This window comes from Chionomys nivalis, chromosome 2 (genome assembly GCF_950005125.1).
Source record: "Chionomys nivalis chromosome 2, mChiNiv1.1, whole genome shotgun sequence".
In the NCBI taxonomy this organism is placed as follows: Eukaryota; Metazoa; Chordata; class Mammalia; order Rodentia; family Cricetidae; genus Chionomys; species Chionomys nivalis.
In genome coordinates this window covers 56,316,844-56,334,086 of record NC_080087.1, presented here as the reverse complement: position 1 = coordinate 56,334,086, position 17,243 = coordinate 56,316,844, and the positions used below count along the sequence as shown (strand labels likewise).

General features: G+C 42.5%; 1 protein-coding gene across 3 annotated transcripts in view; it reads right to left on the bottom strand.

Annotated features, from left to right (window-relative positions):
- The window catches only part of Ak9 (adenylate kinase 9), a 113,864-nt gene that overhangs the window by 50,199 nt on the left and 46,422 nt on the right, over positions 1-17,243 (bottom strand). For all 3 annotated transcript variants that reach the window (XM_057762675.1, XM_057762672.1, XM_057762673.1), the window contains exons 16-22: positions 14,485-14,641; positions 13,584-13,698; positions 10,260-10,327; positions 7,237-7,401; positions 4,406-4,495; positions 1,642-1,842; positions 1,186-1,307 (exon numbers count right to left, since the gene is read on the bottom strand). In XM_057762675.1, coding sequence (XP_057618658.1) covers positions 1,186-1,307; positions 1,642-1,842; positions 4,406-4,495; positions 7,237-7,401; positions 10,260-10,327; positions 13,584-13,698; positions 14,485-14,641 — 918 coding nt within the window. The remainder of the gene's footprint in view (positions 1-1,185; positions 1,308-1,641; positions 1,843-4,405; positions 4,496-7,236; positions 7,402-10,259; positions 10,328-13,583; positions 13,699-14,484; positions 14,642-17,243) is intronic.

The following is a 17,243-nucleotide window of genomic DNA, read 5'->3' as shown; positions in this document are numbered from 1 at the left end:
GGCTCTTACCTTGACCTCAGTCTGAAACAGCGATCCTGCCTCCAGGAATCTCAGAATGAGACTGTGACTGAGAGCTGTCTCCTCCTTTTATATAATCCTCTCATGTGCTGGAATTAAGGGTGCGCACCACTACTATCAGGTTTGTATGATAGACTAGTGTGGCTACTGGGACTAAAGGTGTGTATCATTGCTGCCTGGTCTGTAAGACTGACCAGTGTGGTTGCCTTACTTTTCTGATCCTCAGTCAAGTTTTGTTCATTAAAATACAAATGAAGCATCACTACAGGCAGGGCTACTCCATTGCAGCCCAGAGGGAGCACAGAAGAGCCCATAGTAGAACACTACAGAGAAAGTTAGATGGAGAGCGACCGAGTATGATCAGGGAAATCCCATGTTTTTAAGCCACGCGAATATCAGTTCCTTGGTGATAAAGTACTGGAAGGTGTTGACAGAAACCACCACAAATCATTTGCTGCTATGGCCATACACTCCTATATCTTTGGGTTGAAATTAGGCAATAATAAATTAACTACAATCGCAGATTTGTTTAACTTATTTAACCTAGTAAATTATATTTCTATTTGTGAAAACTCATATTGAAAGGACAATTTCCTGTTTTATTGTTGATATATACCTAGTCTGGGAATTATCAATGAATTATCAATGAGAATGGTCATTATCACTGTGGTGCCAATGATGTAGATTGGTGTTTGAATCTGAGTGGATCCTGCTGAGCATTGTAATTATTGTCATGTGGACAGCCCTCCAGACATTCCAAAGGTGTCTTTCACACACCTACTTATATGAACTTTATAAAATACTTCTATTCCTAATACTTGCATAGTTTTTTTCTGCATAAAAAAAGTAAAAGGATTTCCTCCTTATGTTCTCATGGGTGCCGTTTCTTCACATTAAGTAGCTCTGGCATTTTGGAGAGTCAAGTGAAGCTGCGGCAAAGGAGAATTAAAGTTGAGGATGGGGTGAGGATGAAGCTCAGTGGTCGAGCACTTGCCCGGCATGCATAAGGCCCTAGTTCTGAAAAATTAAAATATACAGAGAGTAAAAAAAATGGAGATGCCTGTTTGTTCACCTGGCAGGGAGATCCCCAAGTGTCAGCTACTACTCTGGGCACACACATTTCTCAGGAACGGCTCGTGAGACTGAGCAGTGCAGAAGCAGCCCTACCTCCTCCTCTTCCTCCTCCTCTTCCTCCTGCTCCTCGTCGACTTCTGTCTCTGCCTGGTAGTCTTCTGCTTCTTCATCGTAATCCTCAGCATTCAGTTCCCATGCAGTATACTGAAAAGGCTCTGTCGTTTTTAAAAAGGAAAGAGATTTTAGAACAAGTTATCAGTGTATTATAACAGTCAAAAGTTAGAAACATTAATTATTATTATTGACAAACAGTTTTGATGTATGTGCAAGTTCTCTGTGAGAACCACACATCATGACTGGTGACAGTGTGCCCCACACCCGCTCTGACTGGCCAGAGTCTGCATTATTTAAGATACTTTTAGAATGTCTTATATGTTATCTCCAGATATTCTGGATGTTTTACTTGAGAAACCATCAGAGCAGGCTTTCAGGGTCTAGAATGTTTTCAGTGTCTGCCCTTCACCATAAACTCTACGCTTTGAGCCTTACTTTCCATCGTCTCAACTACTTTTTGAAGCAGTTCCTTTGGTGTTTTGTTGGAAATATCCAATGTTAATATTTGAACCAAGTTGTCAGTAATTATTTGCTCCATATGTTTCCACATGAGAAGGTAATTATTCAGCTCCTCTTTCAGTGGCTCCATCTCAGGAACACTCGGGTAAGCATCCTCTGGGAACTCCGGCAGCTTAACTTTAGAAGTTCAAAGAGAAAAAAAAAAAGAGGCTTTAAGAAGCCTATCTCAGTTAGACTACAAAAGAATCTATACTTTATTATGTGTTTTAAACATTCAAAGAAGAAACGTAGCATTCTGAACATTAATATAAATTTATAAATGTATATTCTAACATTATTTTATATGCTCTTAGATGAATAATTACCTATTAATAGAATTCAAATTATGTGGGCGATGAGTGAGTTTCATATGGAAACTTTAGCTGTTGATGCAAAGCATAAAACTAGATGAAAGAGCATTATAAACTGAATAATTATACTTTTAATGAATTGACATAAATAAATATAATTCATATTTATTTACTGAAAGAAAAATTGCCCCTATAGTGAGTGGCATTATTAGGAGGTGTGGCTTTGCTGAAGTAGGTGTGGACTTGTAGGAGGAAGTGTGTCATTGTGGGGTTGTCTTTGAGGCTTCCTTTGCTAAAGCTAGGCTCAGTGTGGTAGACGGTTTACTTCCTGTTGACTGCAGATCAAGAGGTAGGACTCTTAGCTCCTCCTCCAGCACCATGTCTGCCTGCATGTTGCCGTGCCACCAGCCGTGGCGATAATGGATCGAAGCTCTGAAACTGTAAGCCACCCCAATTAAATGTCTTCCTTTATAAGAGTTGCCTTGGTCATGGATCTCTTCACAGCAATAGAAATACTAACTAAGACTGAAGTTGGTACCAGGGCCTGGGGTATCGCTGTGATAGGCCTGGTCATGCCAGGTTTGAAGGAATTTGGACTTTGGGAGTTTGGGTTATGAAAGCAGAGGAATGCAGTAAGTGCCACTTAATAGGGAAACACCACATGGAGACAGTGGTGCTGAGTGTGGTTTGAACTGTGGGGGCCTGGCTCCAGCGCTTTCAGAGAAGAATATTAATTTGTGGCCTAGAAATTGTTCTTGGGATACTTTGGTGAAGAATGCATCTGCTTTTTGTCCTTGTCAGAAGAGTCTGCCTGAGGTTAAAGTGAAGAGATTTAGATTAATTCTATTGAGAGAGGGAATCTCAAAACAGCTAGTATTGACTCTGCCGTATGGTTACTAATGTTAACTCTAATAAAGAGTTATAATGAAAAGGAGCTAACTAAGCAAGGAAAAACACAAAATAGTAAAATTTGAGGAGAAAAGGAGCACCAGGAAGTTGAATGAAGCTAAATCTTACATTCAAGGAGATAAACAGATTAAGAAATGAAAAATAGGGAGTGGTGGCCTGAGGGCAAGGTCCCACCCAGCTAGGTTTCCAGTTTGTGAAAAGGGATTAAATAAAAGCTCAGAGCTGGCTGTGGTGAGCACACCTTTAATACCAGCACTTTGGAGGCAGAGGTAGGCAGATCTCTTAAGTTTGAGGCCAGTCTGTGCTACAGAGCAGGTTCCAGGACAGCCAAGCTTAGGCAGTGAAGGAAATCATGGCAAACAGAAAGCTGGTGAAGATGTAATTGAACAAGGGGACACGTTCCTGTCCCAACAAGCAGCAGTGCTTGGCATCTTAGGCCACATGATTCTGGCTTTAGAGTCAAGGATGCAAGAACATGATTATGGAATCTTTCTCTGACACCAAGGAGAACCTCGGGGGCCAGGCATGTGTCAGGTGTCCCTGGACTGAGGTCCAGAGAGGCCATTGTGTGAAGCTGTGCCGGTGAAGCCTGGTTTGCCTTGGAGAGCCGTGGGATACTGACAAGGAGAGCTGCTAGCGAGGCGTGGAGAAAGAAGCATGTTGCAGTCAACAAAGCTGAACAGAGCTGCAAATCTGAAGAGCGTTTTGACATCTGACACGGAGATGCAGACTTTGGAGTTTGCCCAGCTGGTTTTCAGTCTTGCTTTGGTCCAGCATGTCCTCGCTCTGTTTGCTTCTCCACATTTTGGAGCAGTAATGTATATCCTGCGACATTATATGTTGGAAGTACGTGGTTTGGGTTTTGATTTTTATTTTACAGGGGATTACAGTTAAGAGATTATTTGAATCTCAGAAGAGACTTTGAACTTTAGACTTTTAAATACATTTGAGACTGTTATAGACTATATAGACTTTTGAAACTGGACTGAATGCATTTTTGCATTATGATGTGGCTACCAGCCTTTGGGGGCCAGGGAGTAGAGTGTGGTAGTATGAGAAAATGGCCCCCAGAGGAAGAGGCACTATGAGGAGGCGTGGCTTTGTTGGAGTATGTGGCCTTAAAGGATGAAGTGTGTCACAGTGGGGTGGACTTTGAGGTCTCCTTTTCTCAAGCTACACTCAGTGTGATAGACAGTTCACTTCCTGTTGCCTTCAAGATGTAGGACTCTCAGCCTTCTCTGGCACCATGTCTGCCTGCATGCTGTCATGGGCCACGATGATGACAATGGACTAGACCTCTGGAACTGTAAGTCACCCCAATTAAATGCTTTCCTTTATAAGAGTTGCCCTAGTCACAGTAGAAACCCTAAGACAGCTGACATACAGCGTAGCAAGAAGTAAGCAGAGACTGTGGCCCGACTTTTGGTTTGATCCATTAGAAAACACTTCTACAAATGGGAATTTATATTTTCTAGTCTAACCTGCTTCAGTTGCTTCTTCAGGTTCCAGGACCTCTTTGGGTTCCTTTGGAATTTCAGCTTCAACAGCAGTGTCCTCAGGAGGCTCAGGGACTTAAGAAAGAATTCTAAGTGAGTGCTTGAATTTTAAAATGTTACTCTGTATGAAAGTGTTGGCCCAAAGATTATAGATGGTATGTCTAATTGAAAACATAGATTTTTCTTTAAAGGATGGTCAAAAAATAGAGTACAAGGCAGAAAACGAAAACTTAAATATACAAAAGGACATCGAAGGGCTGGAAGGCCGTCTCTGCTGGAAAGATGCTTGCTTTGTGGTACAAGGGCCTGGGCTTGAATCCCTAGTACGCAGATCTAAACCCGAGCATGACTGTGTGTGCTTGTAACCCTAGGACCGAGGAGCGGAGCTGGGCAAGCTCTGAGAGCTCATGGGACAGACAATCTAGCCAAATGGTGAACATCTGGCTCACCGACAGACCCTGACTGGAGGCAACGAGGAAGAGCGCGATGGAGGGTGACACCCAAAGTCCTCCCTCCTCTCTCACATGTGCACGCTCACGTACAGGTGCGCCAACGCACTATGCACCTGTCCCACATGCATCCACAGCCTCCCCCCCCAAGACCTCTAGAATAACAGTGAACACATGGCACACACCATCCTGGTGACTGCTAAGTGTTTTAAAAACCCCATTATTGAGACATCAGATCTAATTCTGACAGTTCTTTTAATTTCTCACTAAACTACCCCTGAGGATACACTAAGAGTATCAAGTGGCGAGGACAGCAGTGCAGGAGTGGGAGGGGGACCCGAAGAGAGTCCCAGTGATTTCACCTTCAAAGGGACAGGCTGTGAAGCATCCATGATACAAGACACCCTTCACACACATATCCAGCCCAGATGGCTTTAGACATGCAGACGACTTACCCAAAGTCCCCAAGTCACACATATATACATTCATAATCATATAATACTATCTTCTGAGTTAATACTTTAGTACGCTTTCAATAGGATCTATAGTATTTAAGCTTATATTATAACAGAAAGTAGAAAAGGGATAAAAACCAAGAGTTTTGTGGGTAACATGTCTAATTATAAATTGCTCATTTAATGAAACACTATAAATCATGACCAGTAGAAGACCATTAAGACCGTGAGGGAATAAACTTGGAGGGTTTTGAAATGCCTATTAAATCTTTGGACTTGAGAGGGTTTCTGTGTTTTTAAAAGCCAGAACAATTGCAATAAGACTTGAAATTCATCTATGGCATGGGGTTGGGGAAATGCATCATTTCTTTCACTAACTGCACAGAACAACAAAGGGTGAAGGGAAAGATCCAGGAAACAGATCAGCAGACAGAGTCGGGCATTAAACCCCAGGAGATGCTGTCAAGAAGCAGGGAGTTCTTTGGGTGACTACAAGCGATGCCTTCAACTTAAACCTTTTTCTTTTAAAAGAATTATTTAATATTTTCATGCATGTTAGTATTTTTCTACATATCTGTAATTGAACTGGGGGCTAAAAGAGGGTGTTAAATCCCCTGGAACTGGAGTTACAGGAAGTTGTGAGCTGCAGAGTGGGTGTTATGAACTCAATCCGGATCCTCTGCCTGAGCAGCGGGGCTCTTAACTGCTGACTCATCTCTTTGGCGCCAGCACTTTCAATGTCAACTTTTTATTAAAGTCCTTAAAATTTAGGAAGTGAAGTTTGGACAGTTTTAAGATGACAAAAGTCCTGAAAACCCCTAGAAAAATCATAGAGTGGAAAAGTTTGAATCAAGTTATGAAGAAGGCTTCAGAGCTCACCACCAGCCCAGGGACAGACACTTGTTGTGGACAATGTGATAGTGAAAGGGAGCTGCTTTAAAAGACAGAAGCCTGCAGGAGAAGGTGGGAGAGAGGGGAGAAGACAAAGGTTCTCGCTTGTCCCTCCCTCCCCAGTTTGGGTAGGGCTTTGAGTTGAATAAACAAACATCTCTCAGACTAGAGAGTAATTTAGTCCTCAAGAGTATCCCACAGCTGGCTCTGCAGTGCAGCAGCAAAAGTGTCTTAATATATAATAGATAAAAATATTATCCAAAGAAAAGATAAAAATTCTTGCAAACTCTACTCTCCCCCATTCCTGTTCTAAAGTTAACCTGTCCTTTGTGCTGTTAATTCTTGATTGTATGTAAGATTGGAAGTCTAGAACCCAAAGGACTGAAATTGAATCTTCAGCACAAAATAAAAACAGTAATTTGAAGTTTGTGGCACATACTTGAGGTTAAAATAAATATTTGTAAGTATTGCCTTGGTCACGGTGTCTTTTCACGGCAACAGAACAGAGACTAAACAGACACTGCGCTCGTGAGAGCGCAGGCAGAAAGATGGCTGTCAGAATCTCAACCGCAGGATGGAATATAAGACAGATATGGATTCATGTGTATATGTGCATGCATATACACAGAAGAGTAGGGCGCAGAGGTGTCTGAAGCAGAGCTGATGGACAGAACACGACAAAGAGCAGAGCGGGCATCAGAGAAGTCCTGGGAAGAACTGACCCTTCGGCGTGACTGATTAGCCGATGAGAGCTACAGTGATTGTAGAAAACTTAATGTTCAGAGCCAGATTGTCTGGGCCAAGCTTTAGACAGCAGAAGGTTCAGTTCCTCACAGGACTATTGTTCACAGACTGAGCTCCAGAAAGTTGACCTCTGACCTCCACAACCCAGAGTGTGCAGATGCACACACATGTACACACACACACACTTGCATATACTCATACAACCACACATACTTGCTCACGCATGTGTATACACACATGTACACACACACACACAGAGCCGTCAGTCAAGTGTAACCTGGTTCAGGTTCATGCTCAGCTTCCGGGACCTCAGCTTCAGACTCCTCGGGTAAAAGCGACCCTCGGGCTTCCTCTTGCATCTCAGGTGCCTCAGGCTCTTCATGGGCTTCAGAATCTTCCCCATCAACCTCCTCCTCAGCTTCATTATCAGGCTCTTCAACATCTACAGAGAATAACACGGAGTAAATTGTTATTCAGTTAAAGCCCACAGATGCTAGAGAAAATAAGAGCGTGATACCGCCCCCCCCCCTCTGGTTAGTGGTGGAGATAGAGGAGTCACCACTGCATTATATCGACTAGTATGGCGTGGTGAAAACTGACAGCCGCTCGATCAGGGTGCTATTGGAGAACCAGAGGAAGGACTCATTTAAAAGAAGAAAAGTGTATAGCCATTCCAAATACTTTAACAGTAAGAGACTAGAAAAAGCCCAATATCCATCTAACAAGGAAAGAGTAAGGCCCATTCTATCTACTCTGGCAGCCACTGTGTATGGCTACTGAGCACTTGAAGCTAGTCTAAATTGAGATATATACAAGGACAAAATAGGTTATGGCTTCCAAATATTAAGTATGAAAAACTTAAAATATGTAGCTAGAAAATAAAGGTAGTTTATGTGGCTTATATTAAGTGTCCAATAGGCAGCACCAGACTAGACTCCCTAGACAGACACACAGGTAGCACAGATGTAATAATAGATTTACTATAACTCATTGTAATAATACAGTATATTAACTTATGTGTCAACTGTCAATATAGAAAGCATGACTCCAAACTCGTTGTGTTTGTTGATGAGCTTTGTAGGCATGGACGTTCTTCAGAAGGGCCACGGCAGTGCTGCCAGGGAGCCCATCTTCCCTATCTCTCTCATGTACTGATGGAGTTGACACAATATGTGTAGGAAGATGAAGACAAGGCACTTCCTGCGAAAGGCTGATATGGCCGGGTTAGTGAGATCGCTTCTCTGGGTTCCCACGGGCCTGTTTTCCCCCCTGCGTTCTCCCAAGGGCCACGTTCTGATGGAGAGTCTCTGGCACCTGGATTTGATCTAAATCAAGGTTTGAAACAGGACGGCAGCACACGAGGCTTCCAAGAACACAGCTGGGAACATGGTGAGTATCCTTGTGTTAGGGTAAAGATTTCATGGAAATGCACAGCAGAGGCTGTTTGGGCTCCTGGTATAACTTGTGATGAAATGATGTGGACAGTGAGTTTTCTTTCAACATATCCCTTAAAAATCATATGCTTCTAAAATGTATACTTATTTATGTTACATTTATCTATATTAGGTACATTATAAAAGAAGCACATAAATAGAAGAGCCCAGTGGGGCAGCTGTGCACCACACAGGTCAGGAATGGGTTAAAAGGCATTTAGGATCTTTGAACTATTTGTAATTTCATTATTGATCACGTGTTGTGACCTACTGAATCATAACAGATCCCTCCAAATCATCATCCGTTATCCCTGCAGTTTCTGGGAGTGAGGAATTTAGCAGCGGCTCAGCTGAGAGGTCCTGGCTTAGTGTCCCTAAGCTGGTGAAGATATTGACCAGGGTTGCAGTATCTGAGCACGTAAATGGGGCTAGGACTCATTTCCAGGATGGACTGTTTACAAGCAGAACCAAGGTGCTCAGTTGTGCTCACTCAAAGTCCCAACGCACAAAACAGCTGTGCAGTAAAATGGTTGTTTTACAGAACTACACGTTGGAGTGGCTGGAGGTGGAGCAATGGATAACTCTTTTAATCCCATGGTCTCTTTGGCAGTCCCATGAAACTTATGGACCTCTTTTCAGAATAAAACTGTCAGACTCATAGAATAAAATACACAAGAAACTAGTTATATTGAAAACCAGTTGCTAAAACATAAAATTATTTTGGGGCTATAGGAAATGTTAAAGAAGAAATAGTATCCAGCTTCATAACTACTACAACTGCAACAGCAGTAAACATATATATAAACTGTGGAGCAATGCACAAATATCTGCATTTGTATTGATGACAACCCAAGGGACAGGACAGCTAACACCATGGTGGTTTGTTTTCTATGGTAGTAGTCAAGATCAAGAGACACTAAGGCTCAGTCAAAGTCATTGAAAATAGATTTGAAGTTTATAGATCTGGAACTTAATTCATAGACCTCAGTTTGAGAACCCCAATCTTAAAAGAGAAAGTTCTTCCATAAAAGCAGTGGAAGTTTTAAGTATGAAGACACTGGGTATTGCAAGAGTTTGACTGTGTCCTCAGCCCTTGCAGGATTCTTCCAATAGAAGCGATTCCAGCTATGTGCAATCCACGACAGAGGTACATTCTGCAGTGTGTCCTTCTAGGGGGCGTACTGGTGGGTCTCATGTTAGCAGCGCCCCTTTTTGCTTTTTGGTTTAGGAATCTGCTCCGTGAACCCATAATCCCAGTGAGAATATACTTTATTATGGAATTTGGAACATGTTTGATGTGGAATATTATTTGAAGATGTGCAACATTTGTTTATGGTGTGGAATATTTGTTTAATGATGCAAAGATGTGTTACATTCTTTTATGTTGTTTAACTCTGTGAAGTTGTGTTACTTTGCCTGCCTAAAACACCTGATTGGTCTAACAGAGCTGAATGGTCAATCACAAGGCAGGAGAAAGGATAGGTGGGGCTGACAGGCAGAGAGACTAAACAGAAGGAGAAAAAAAGAGATCAAGGAGAAAGAAAAGAAGGGGCCAGTCACACAGCCAGCCACAGAATAAGAAGAAAAGATATACAGAAATAGAGAAAGATAAAAGACCAGAGGCAAAAGATAGATGGGATAATTTAAGAAAAGCTGGCAAGAAACAGGCCAAGCTAAGGCTGGGCGTTCATAAGAAGGAATAAGCCTCCGTGTGGCTGCTCCCCAAAAGAGTAAAGAGTGAAAAGAGTAAAACAAGCAGCAACGAATGCTGGGGGAAGAAGGGGTACTTTCAGGACCGGGGATACATTGGAAGTCCACTCGAAAGTGGCAGTAGCGACACGCTGCTGCTGTTACAGCCTGTGCTTGCCTTTTTCTTTCTTGGCCATCAGCCTCTGCTTTTCTTCTTCAAGTCTCATTTCCTCTTCTTTGGCTTTTCTGAAATGAGAACGTCCAAAATTTACTTATTTATTTATTTTTTTTAAAAAAAGACACTTCTCATTATTAAGAGGTTAAATTCTCATGGTGGCAAGCAGCAAATACTTCATTGTTAATCTTCCATTCTGCGTCCCATGACAGTGTACAATTCACTCAGGCTGAAGCCAGTTCGTTTTCAGTCAGTACTGGGGTAGTTTTTGTAAGAAGGTGGGGAATGTTGTATTTTATACTATGGCTGTCGGTTAGGAAACCTGTTAAAATGAGTGACAGATTCCCTGAGGTAAGTTGAGGGGGCAGGGTCTATAACATTTCCCTCAGACTCAGAGGGTGATAGTCACAATATAATGTTGGTGAAAAAAAAGTGGAGTATAAAACTATATGTATGATGTCATTTTAACTTTGTATCAGTATATATGAGAACTAGGAGGCTAGAAAATTAATCAAATTAAAGACAGTGATTATTGCTGGATGGTAGCATTACGATAGTTCAATTTATAACATTTGCATTAGTTTTTTTTTTCTCCATGGAATAGAGAACATAATGTTTCTTTTAGTCAGAAGAAATCAGAGCCTGGAGAGATGGCTCGGGAGTCAAGAATGTTTGCTCCGCTTATCGGGGTCCTGGGCTTTATTCCCGGCACGAACATGCAAGCTTACAACCACCTGTAACTCCAGCTTCAGGAGATCTAGGGCCTCCTCTAGGCTCCAAGGTTATCTGCATTCACGTGTGCACACTTCACCACCCATATATATATATATAATTTATATCATACATAAATTAAAACTTATAATTAAAAAAATAAAGTTTTAACACACTGATGACTTCTTTTTACCAGCCCAGGTTTGTTCTAGGCAGGACTGAACTTCACCTCCTGTTCCAGTGATGATGCCATTTACAAAGTCTTTGAGTATGGAAGCTTCAGCACACAGTGGGAATTTGTACTCCATGAAGGTCGAAGCACTTAAACTTCCCCAGCAGTGGTGAAAATAGACAAATGGAAAGTTAGCAAAATGTGGGGAGCAAGGCCTGGTCTATTAAAAAGTAAAGAGATATGCACCTTGACTGGAAATCCTGTGCCTAAGAATTTAGAAATAGGCATACCACTGACAACGAAACATATAAAAAGTTGCATCATGGAAAACAACAACAACAACAAACAACACCAAGTGTTCACCGGTAGGAAAGCAGGCAAGGTGGGCTCAGTGTCCACAGCGCTCCTGGAGCCACCGCCCTCCAAAGAACTATGTGGTGTGACTTTGCATCTGTTTTCCCTTCTTTGAAAGCTAATGATGATTCTCCTAGGGAGACACTACCACCGTATTTCTGGCTAAGGTTCTCCTGTGTCCTGTGTTCCACCCAGGAGTGTTGGTGTTATTGGGATTCTCCCTGTTCATGGCCCAGGCCAGGCAGACTGCTGAGTCTTCTTTCCCATCTTCTTCGCATTTCATTTGACGTCTGTGTCATGCGACCCCAACAAGCCTGCTTATGAGAACTTCCTTTTCTAAAACCAATAAAGTATGCCGCTGGGAAGACCCAGGCCTGGCCAGGCTGGGAAAGAACCTCTGAAGCATTTGAAACAATGATGGCAGGTGGCCTTGTCATTCAGCTGGATTGTGTGCAGACGGATGCCGGGAAACCTACAGTTCATATGTTTTTAGTTGTTTGACCTGTGATGCAAGCCTTAACCCTGCTACGCTTGTCTCTGTTTAGATAACCCGTAGAGCCCTGAATGCATCTGGGAGGCATTTTCTCTTGCTCTTCCAGGTTTTATTTTCTCTAGAATATAGAAAAAGCTTTTGTGAAAAGCTTATTGCTGAGTTTTAGAAATCAGCATATAGAACTCTTGAGAAGCATGCAATGCCGGTTTTGGCATTAAGAAGCTCATGAACATGTGGGAACGCCAAACCACATGAGTAGAAATTGATTGCAGATCTAGAAAATTCCAGATAGTAAAAAAAAAAAAGGAAGATTAAAAGCAACAGCAAACCTACAACCGCCGCCTCAGCCATGCTTCTGTCTTGTGCCACTCTCCCAAGGATTTTCTATTATTTTTATTTAGTGGTGTGTATGTAAGTTGTCCGTGTGTTTGCATACTGTGTGTGTGTGTGTACACCAGCAGAAGCTAAAGGAGGCTGTTGGATATTCTGTAGCTGGGGAGGGTGCCGGGAACAAAACTCAGAGCCCCTGAAACCAAAGCAAGGACTTGTCATCAGCCGGCCCCTCTACCCCTCTCCCCAATTCGGTTTCTTTTCTTTTGAGACAGGGTCTCTGTACTATGTGGATCTGGCTATCCTGGAACTCGCTAAGTAGAAGAGGCTAGACCAGAACTCCCGGATACCAACAGGCCTCAGCCTCCCGAATCAGACTTGGGATTAAAGATGTGCACCACCGCCGCCTGGCCCAAATACAGTCTGTGGAAGAGAACATCTCGGTAAGGAAGAACCACTAGTTAGGTACCTGTTCCACTCTTTTATTTCTCAGTCTGAGAACGTCACAGTTTATTAAAGGTCAATCTTGAACCTTAGCTGTAAGTCCTTGCTCACAATGTTAAAAGTGCCTCGTTTCACGCAGAGCAGAGAACAAACCTTCTATGCTGTATTTGTAAGATGTACACAATCAGTTCTTTCCTTCCATGGAGGCAACACAGATTTCCCCTTAGTTATTTCATGTGGCATATTTTCATTTATATTCTATTGTGTTGTTGTCTCAGTGTGTGATTCTAGTTTTTAAAATTAAACCACAGATAGATGTGTGCGTGTGTGTGTGTGTGTGTGAGTGTGTGTGTGTGTGTGTGATCTAGGCTCATTTTTTTTCTCAGATTCCTGATGAAGAAAACTTGAAATGAGCTATGAAACTGTTTACCACTGAGTAGATATTCAGGAACTTCCTGTTTATTTTGGACACAGTGCGATTTTTGCGCAGTTAATGGACAATCTTTTTGATGTTAGGGACATTTTATAAGCGTAACCTGTGAAAGGCTATAAAACCTGCAGGTATATACTAGGGGTTGGAGAGATGGTTCCATGGTTAAGAATGCTTGCTGATCTTGTAGAGGACCTGAGGTTGCTGCCCAGCACCCATGTTGGGTGGCTCATAGCTACCTCTAACTTCAGCTCCAGGGGATCTGGTGAACTCTTCCGCTCTCAGTGGGCATCCACACACAATTGACACACACATACACATAAATAAAAATAAAATCTCTGAGAGCAGGGGCATGTTCAGTGTGTAGCGTTTTTCGGTCTACATGAACCTTACCGTATTTCCTCCTCTTCCTTTTTCTTGATTTGCAGTTCATCTTGTAATCTCTCTAAAATCTTAGCATCAATCTCTGGCTTATGCTTTAAATACATTCTATTTAAAAAACATTTTCCTGAAATATAGATAAAGAGAAAAAAATTATTTTGAAATTGCATAGAGTGTGGCCTGTTTTGGAAATTAACTACAGAACAACCTTAGACTATGCACACATAAATTTCCCTGTAAGTTCTTATCCAAACAGAGCTCCAAGTCTTTAAAAAGTTTAGTAGGATGTCTTAAATCTTTTTTTGAAAGGCATATGCTACTATGTAATAAATAATGAAAACATGAAAAAAAACTGTGTTCACGCTGGGAATTCTTATCTCAAATATTTTTTTAAAGATTTTTTTCTTACATTTGTGTGTGTGTGTTTGCATGCACATGCGTGTGTGTTTGCATGTACACTCATGTGCATGTATAGCAGTCAGAGGACAGCTTGCGGAGAGTTGGTTGTCTCCTACCGTATGGGTCACAAGCATTGAACTCAGGTTGTCAGGGTTGACTGGACAAACATTTACCCCACCGCCTCTCAAATATATTTTCTTAAAAGGTGAAGTGGTAGACTATTTAAATTTGGTGTCAAGATTGTACCCAGTGTTGACTGACAAGTCACAGCTACTGACTGAGAGGGGACGCTGGCTACTGAGGCCTGCTAGAACCTGCTAGACGGTTCGGTGGCACGGCACCCCAGGCCGCTTTCTCGGTGGGTAGAAACATCACTTCACACATCATTCGGTCCTATAGACATGGTTGGGGTGGTATTTCTGTCTAAAGAGAGTTCTCTATTCTTTATTTTAACCAACATAAATGTCACCAACAAACATTTTACTTTAAGTTTAGATAATCAATATTTACCAACCATTGTTTTCTGCATCTGTAAAAGAGATAACCAAATCAGGTACAATTCCTTTTTCAATGAAGGCCATCCACAGATCTCTTATAACAGGGCAGTTGTCCACAATCCATCCTCCATATTTTTGAGCACCAGGAAACCTGTTCCTGTTGTCGCCTGTCACCTGTGAGAACAGCACCATTGTGAGTAGGCAAGTCACATATTTATGGTGTGTTTTTCTTGTAGGAGTCCAACCAGCATCTTCTGGGTCCTGACTCTGAGAAGAAAGGAAGACTGACTTAATTTTAAGAGAATCTTAATATTGAACCAATCAAGTCTTACTAGTTTAAAAACAGAAAACAAAGCCTTCATTAAACAACATGGTGTTCTCTTGCTGTCTATTAATCCGTGGCAATATGTGTCTAGTTAGTATTTATGTCACTTTTTATTGTAACAGTGTTGAACTTCCTTATGCATTAGACTTATTTATTTATTTATTTGTTTGTTTTTTTCCGAGACAGGGTTTCTCTGTAGCTTTGGAGCCTGTCCTTGAACTAGCTCTTGTAGACCAGGCTGGTCTCGAACTCACAGAGATCTGCCTGCCTCTGCCTCCAGAGCGCTGGGATTAAAAACATGCGCCACCACTGCCCGGCCATAGACTATTTTAATAACATTGTGAATAATAACATCCTTACATAGAAGTAGTTATCCAAGGATTATATATTTGTTTAAGTTATATTTTCAGTAAATGCCACACTGTTTCCCAAAACATTGGTTCCAGTTTTCACCCTTTCCGGCTGTCTGAGGTAGGGTCTCTTCACTGCGACAAAACACCATGACCAAGAAGCAAGTTGGGAAGGAAAGGCTTTAATTGCTTTACACTTCTATATTGCAGTCCAGTTCGTTACTGAAAGACAACAGAACAGGAACTCAAACAGGGCAGGAGCCTGGAAGCAGGAACTGATGCAGAGGCCATGGACAAGCGCTGCTAACTGGCTTGCTCCCCATGGCTTACTCAGCCTTCTTTCTTATAGAACCCAGGTCCACCAGCCCAGGGGTGGCACTACACCCAATGGGCTGGACCCTTGTCCATCAATCAGTAATTAAGAAAATGCCCTACAGCTGGCTCTCATGGAAGCAGTTTCTCACTTGAGGTTCCCTCCTTTTAGAGAACTCTGGGTTGTGTGTCAGGTTGACACAAGCCTATCCAGCACACGCTGGCACAACCAGAAGATGACCCTATCACCATGACTTCATGAATAGTGATTGCTTACATCAAAACTCGGCCAATTTTACAGGTGAGAAATTATAGCTCATTGTTATTCCTTATTGAAATTTAAACTTACATTTCTTAAAGATTTTCTATTTTTTAGGTGTGTTTCTGTACGGCCGTGTGCATATGAGTGCAAGTGTCCATAGAGACCAGGAGACAGAGCAAACACTCAGAACTGGAGTTTGAAATTTATGAGCTTTAAATTTATATCACTTGGGTGCTGGCAACCAAACTCAGGTTCCCAGGAAGAACAGCAAGTGTTCTTAACTTCCAAGCCAGCTCTCCAGCCCTCAAATAATAGAAAATTTAAAAGACAACCCAAGGAAAAAAATGAGCAAATGGCTTCCCCAAGGAATATACTCTTGCCTGGCTTGGTGGTGCACACCTTTAATCCTAGCACTCAGGAGGCAGAGGCAGAAGGATCTTTGAGTTAAAGTCAGAACTTACATAGTGAGTTCCAGGACAGTCAGGGTTATATAGATAAACTGTCTCAAAAACAAAACAAAGTAAAACAACAAACTCGTTACAATATCTCTAGCTGCTTATGAGAATGGTTTTCCTGCCTGATCCCCTGGTCTTTTGAGGAGTAGCAACGCCGTGGGAGTGGACAGGATCTGAGCAGCCCTCTGAGTCCACAGCTTCTGCTGGCTGTTGCAGTTGCTAAGCCCTAACACGGCACACACACTGTTGCCTCTGAAACGCTGTATTCATCCCTCCTGGAGATGTGTCTTCTCCACAACAAGGTCAAGAGGGTGTTTGCACCACGGGCAAGGGCTAGGCTTGTAGGCGTCTGTCTTCACTTTGCTTCTCCGGGTGTTCTGTCTCATTGATGGGGCGAAGATGGTAGCTCTGAGTTTCCCGAGGGAATTCCTGTGCCTCATATCTGTCTATTTGCTACACGATGACCCAGTGAGTGGCTTCAGGGCCAGTTCAGTGTAGAAGATCCTTAAAGGTGAGAGCCATGTTTAATCTATTTCCCTATCTCCAGTTTCTAATACAGTACACAGAAATAACAGGTTCAGAATCACGGCACGTCCGAAGGGAAAACTAGGCTTGAACAACCTAAGGAGATTGGTTAAAAGGTGTGTTTGATTAGGGGGAGTTTGGGAAATCTACGGAGGAGGAGCAAGAGGAAAGATTGTGGGAGCCAGAGGGGTCAAGGACACCATGGAAAGGCTCACCCAGTCAGCTAACCTGGGCTCACAGGGACTCACATTGACTGAACCAGCAACCAGGGAGCCTGCATGGGACTGACCTGGGTACTCTGCACATATGTGACAATTGTGCAGCCTGGTCCTCTTGTGGGACTCCTAGCAGCAGGAACAAAGGCCATCTCCAGTGCTTTTATTGGCTTTTGGGACCCTACTCCTCATACTGGGGTCATTTTGCCCAGCTTTAACACATAGGGGGGTGCTTACTGCAACTTGATAGGTCATGTTTTATTGATACTTATAGGAGACCTGCCCTTTCCTAGATGGAGATAGAAAAGGAGGGGATTCAGGGTTTGGAGGGG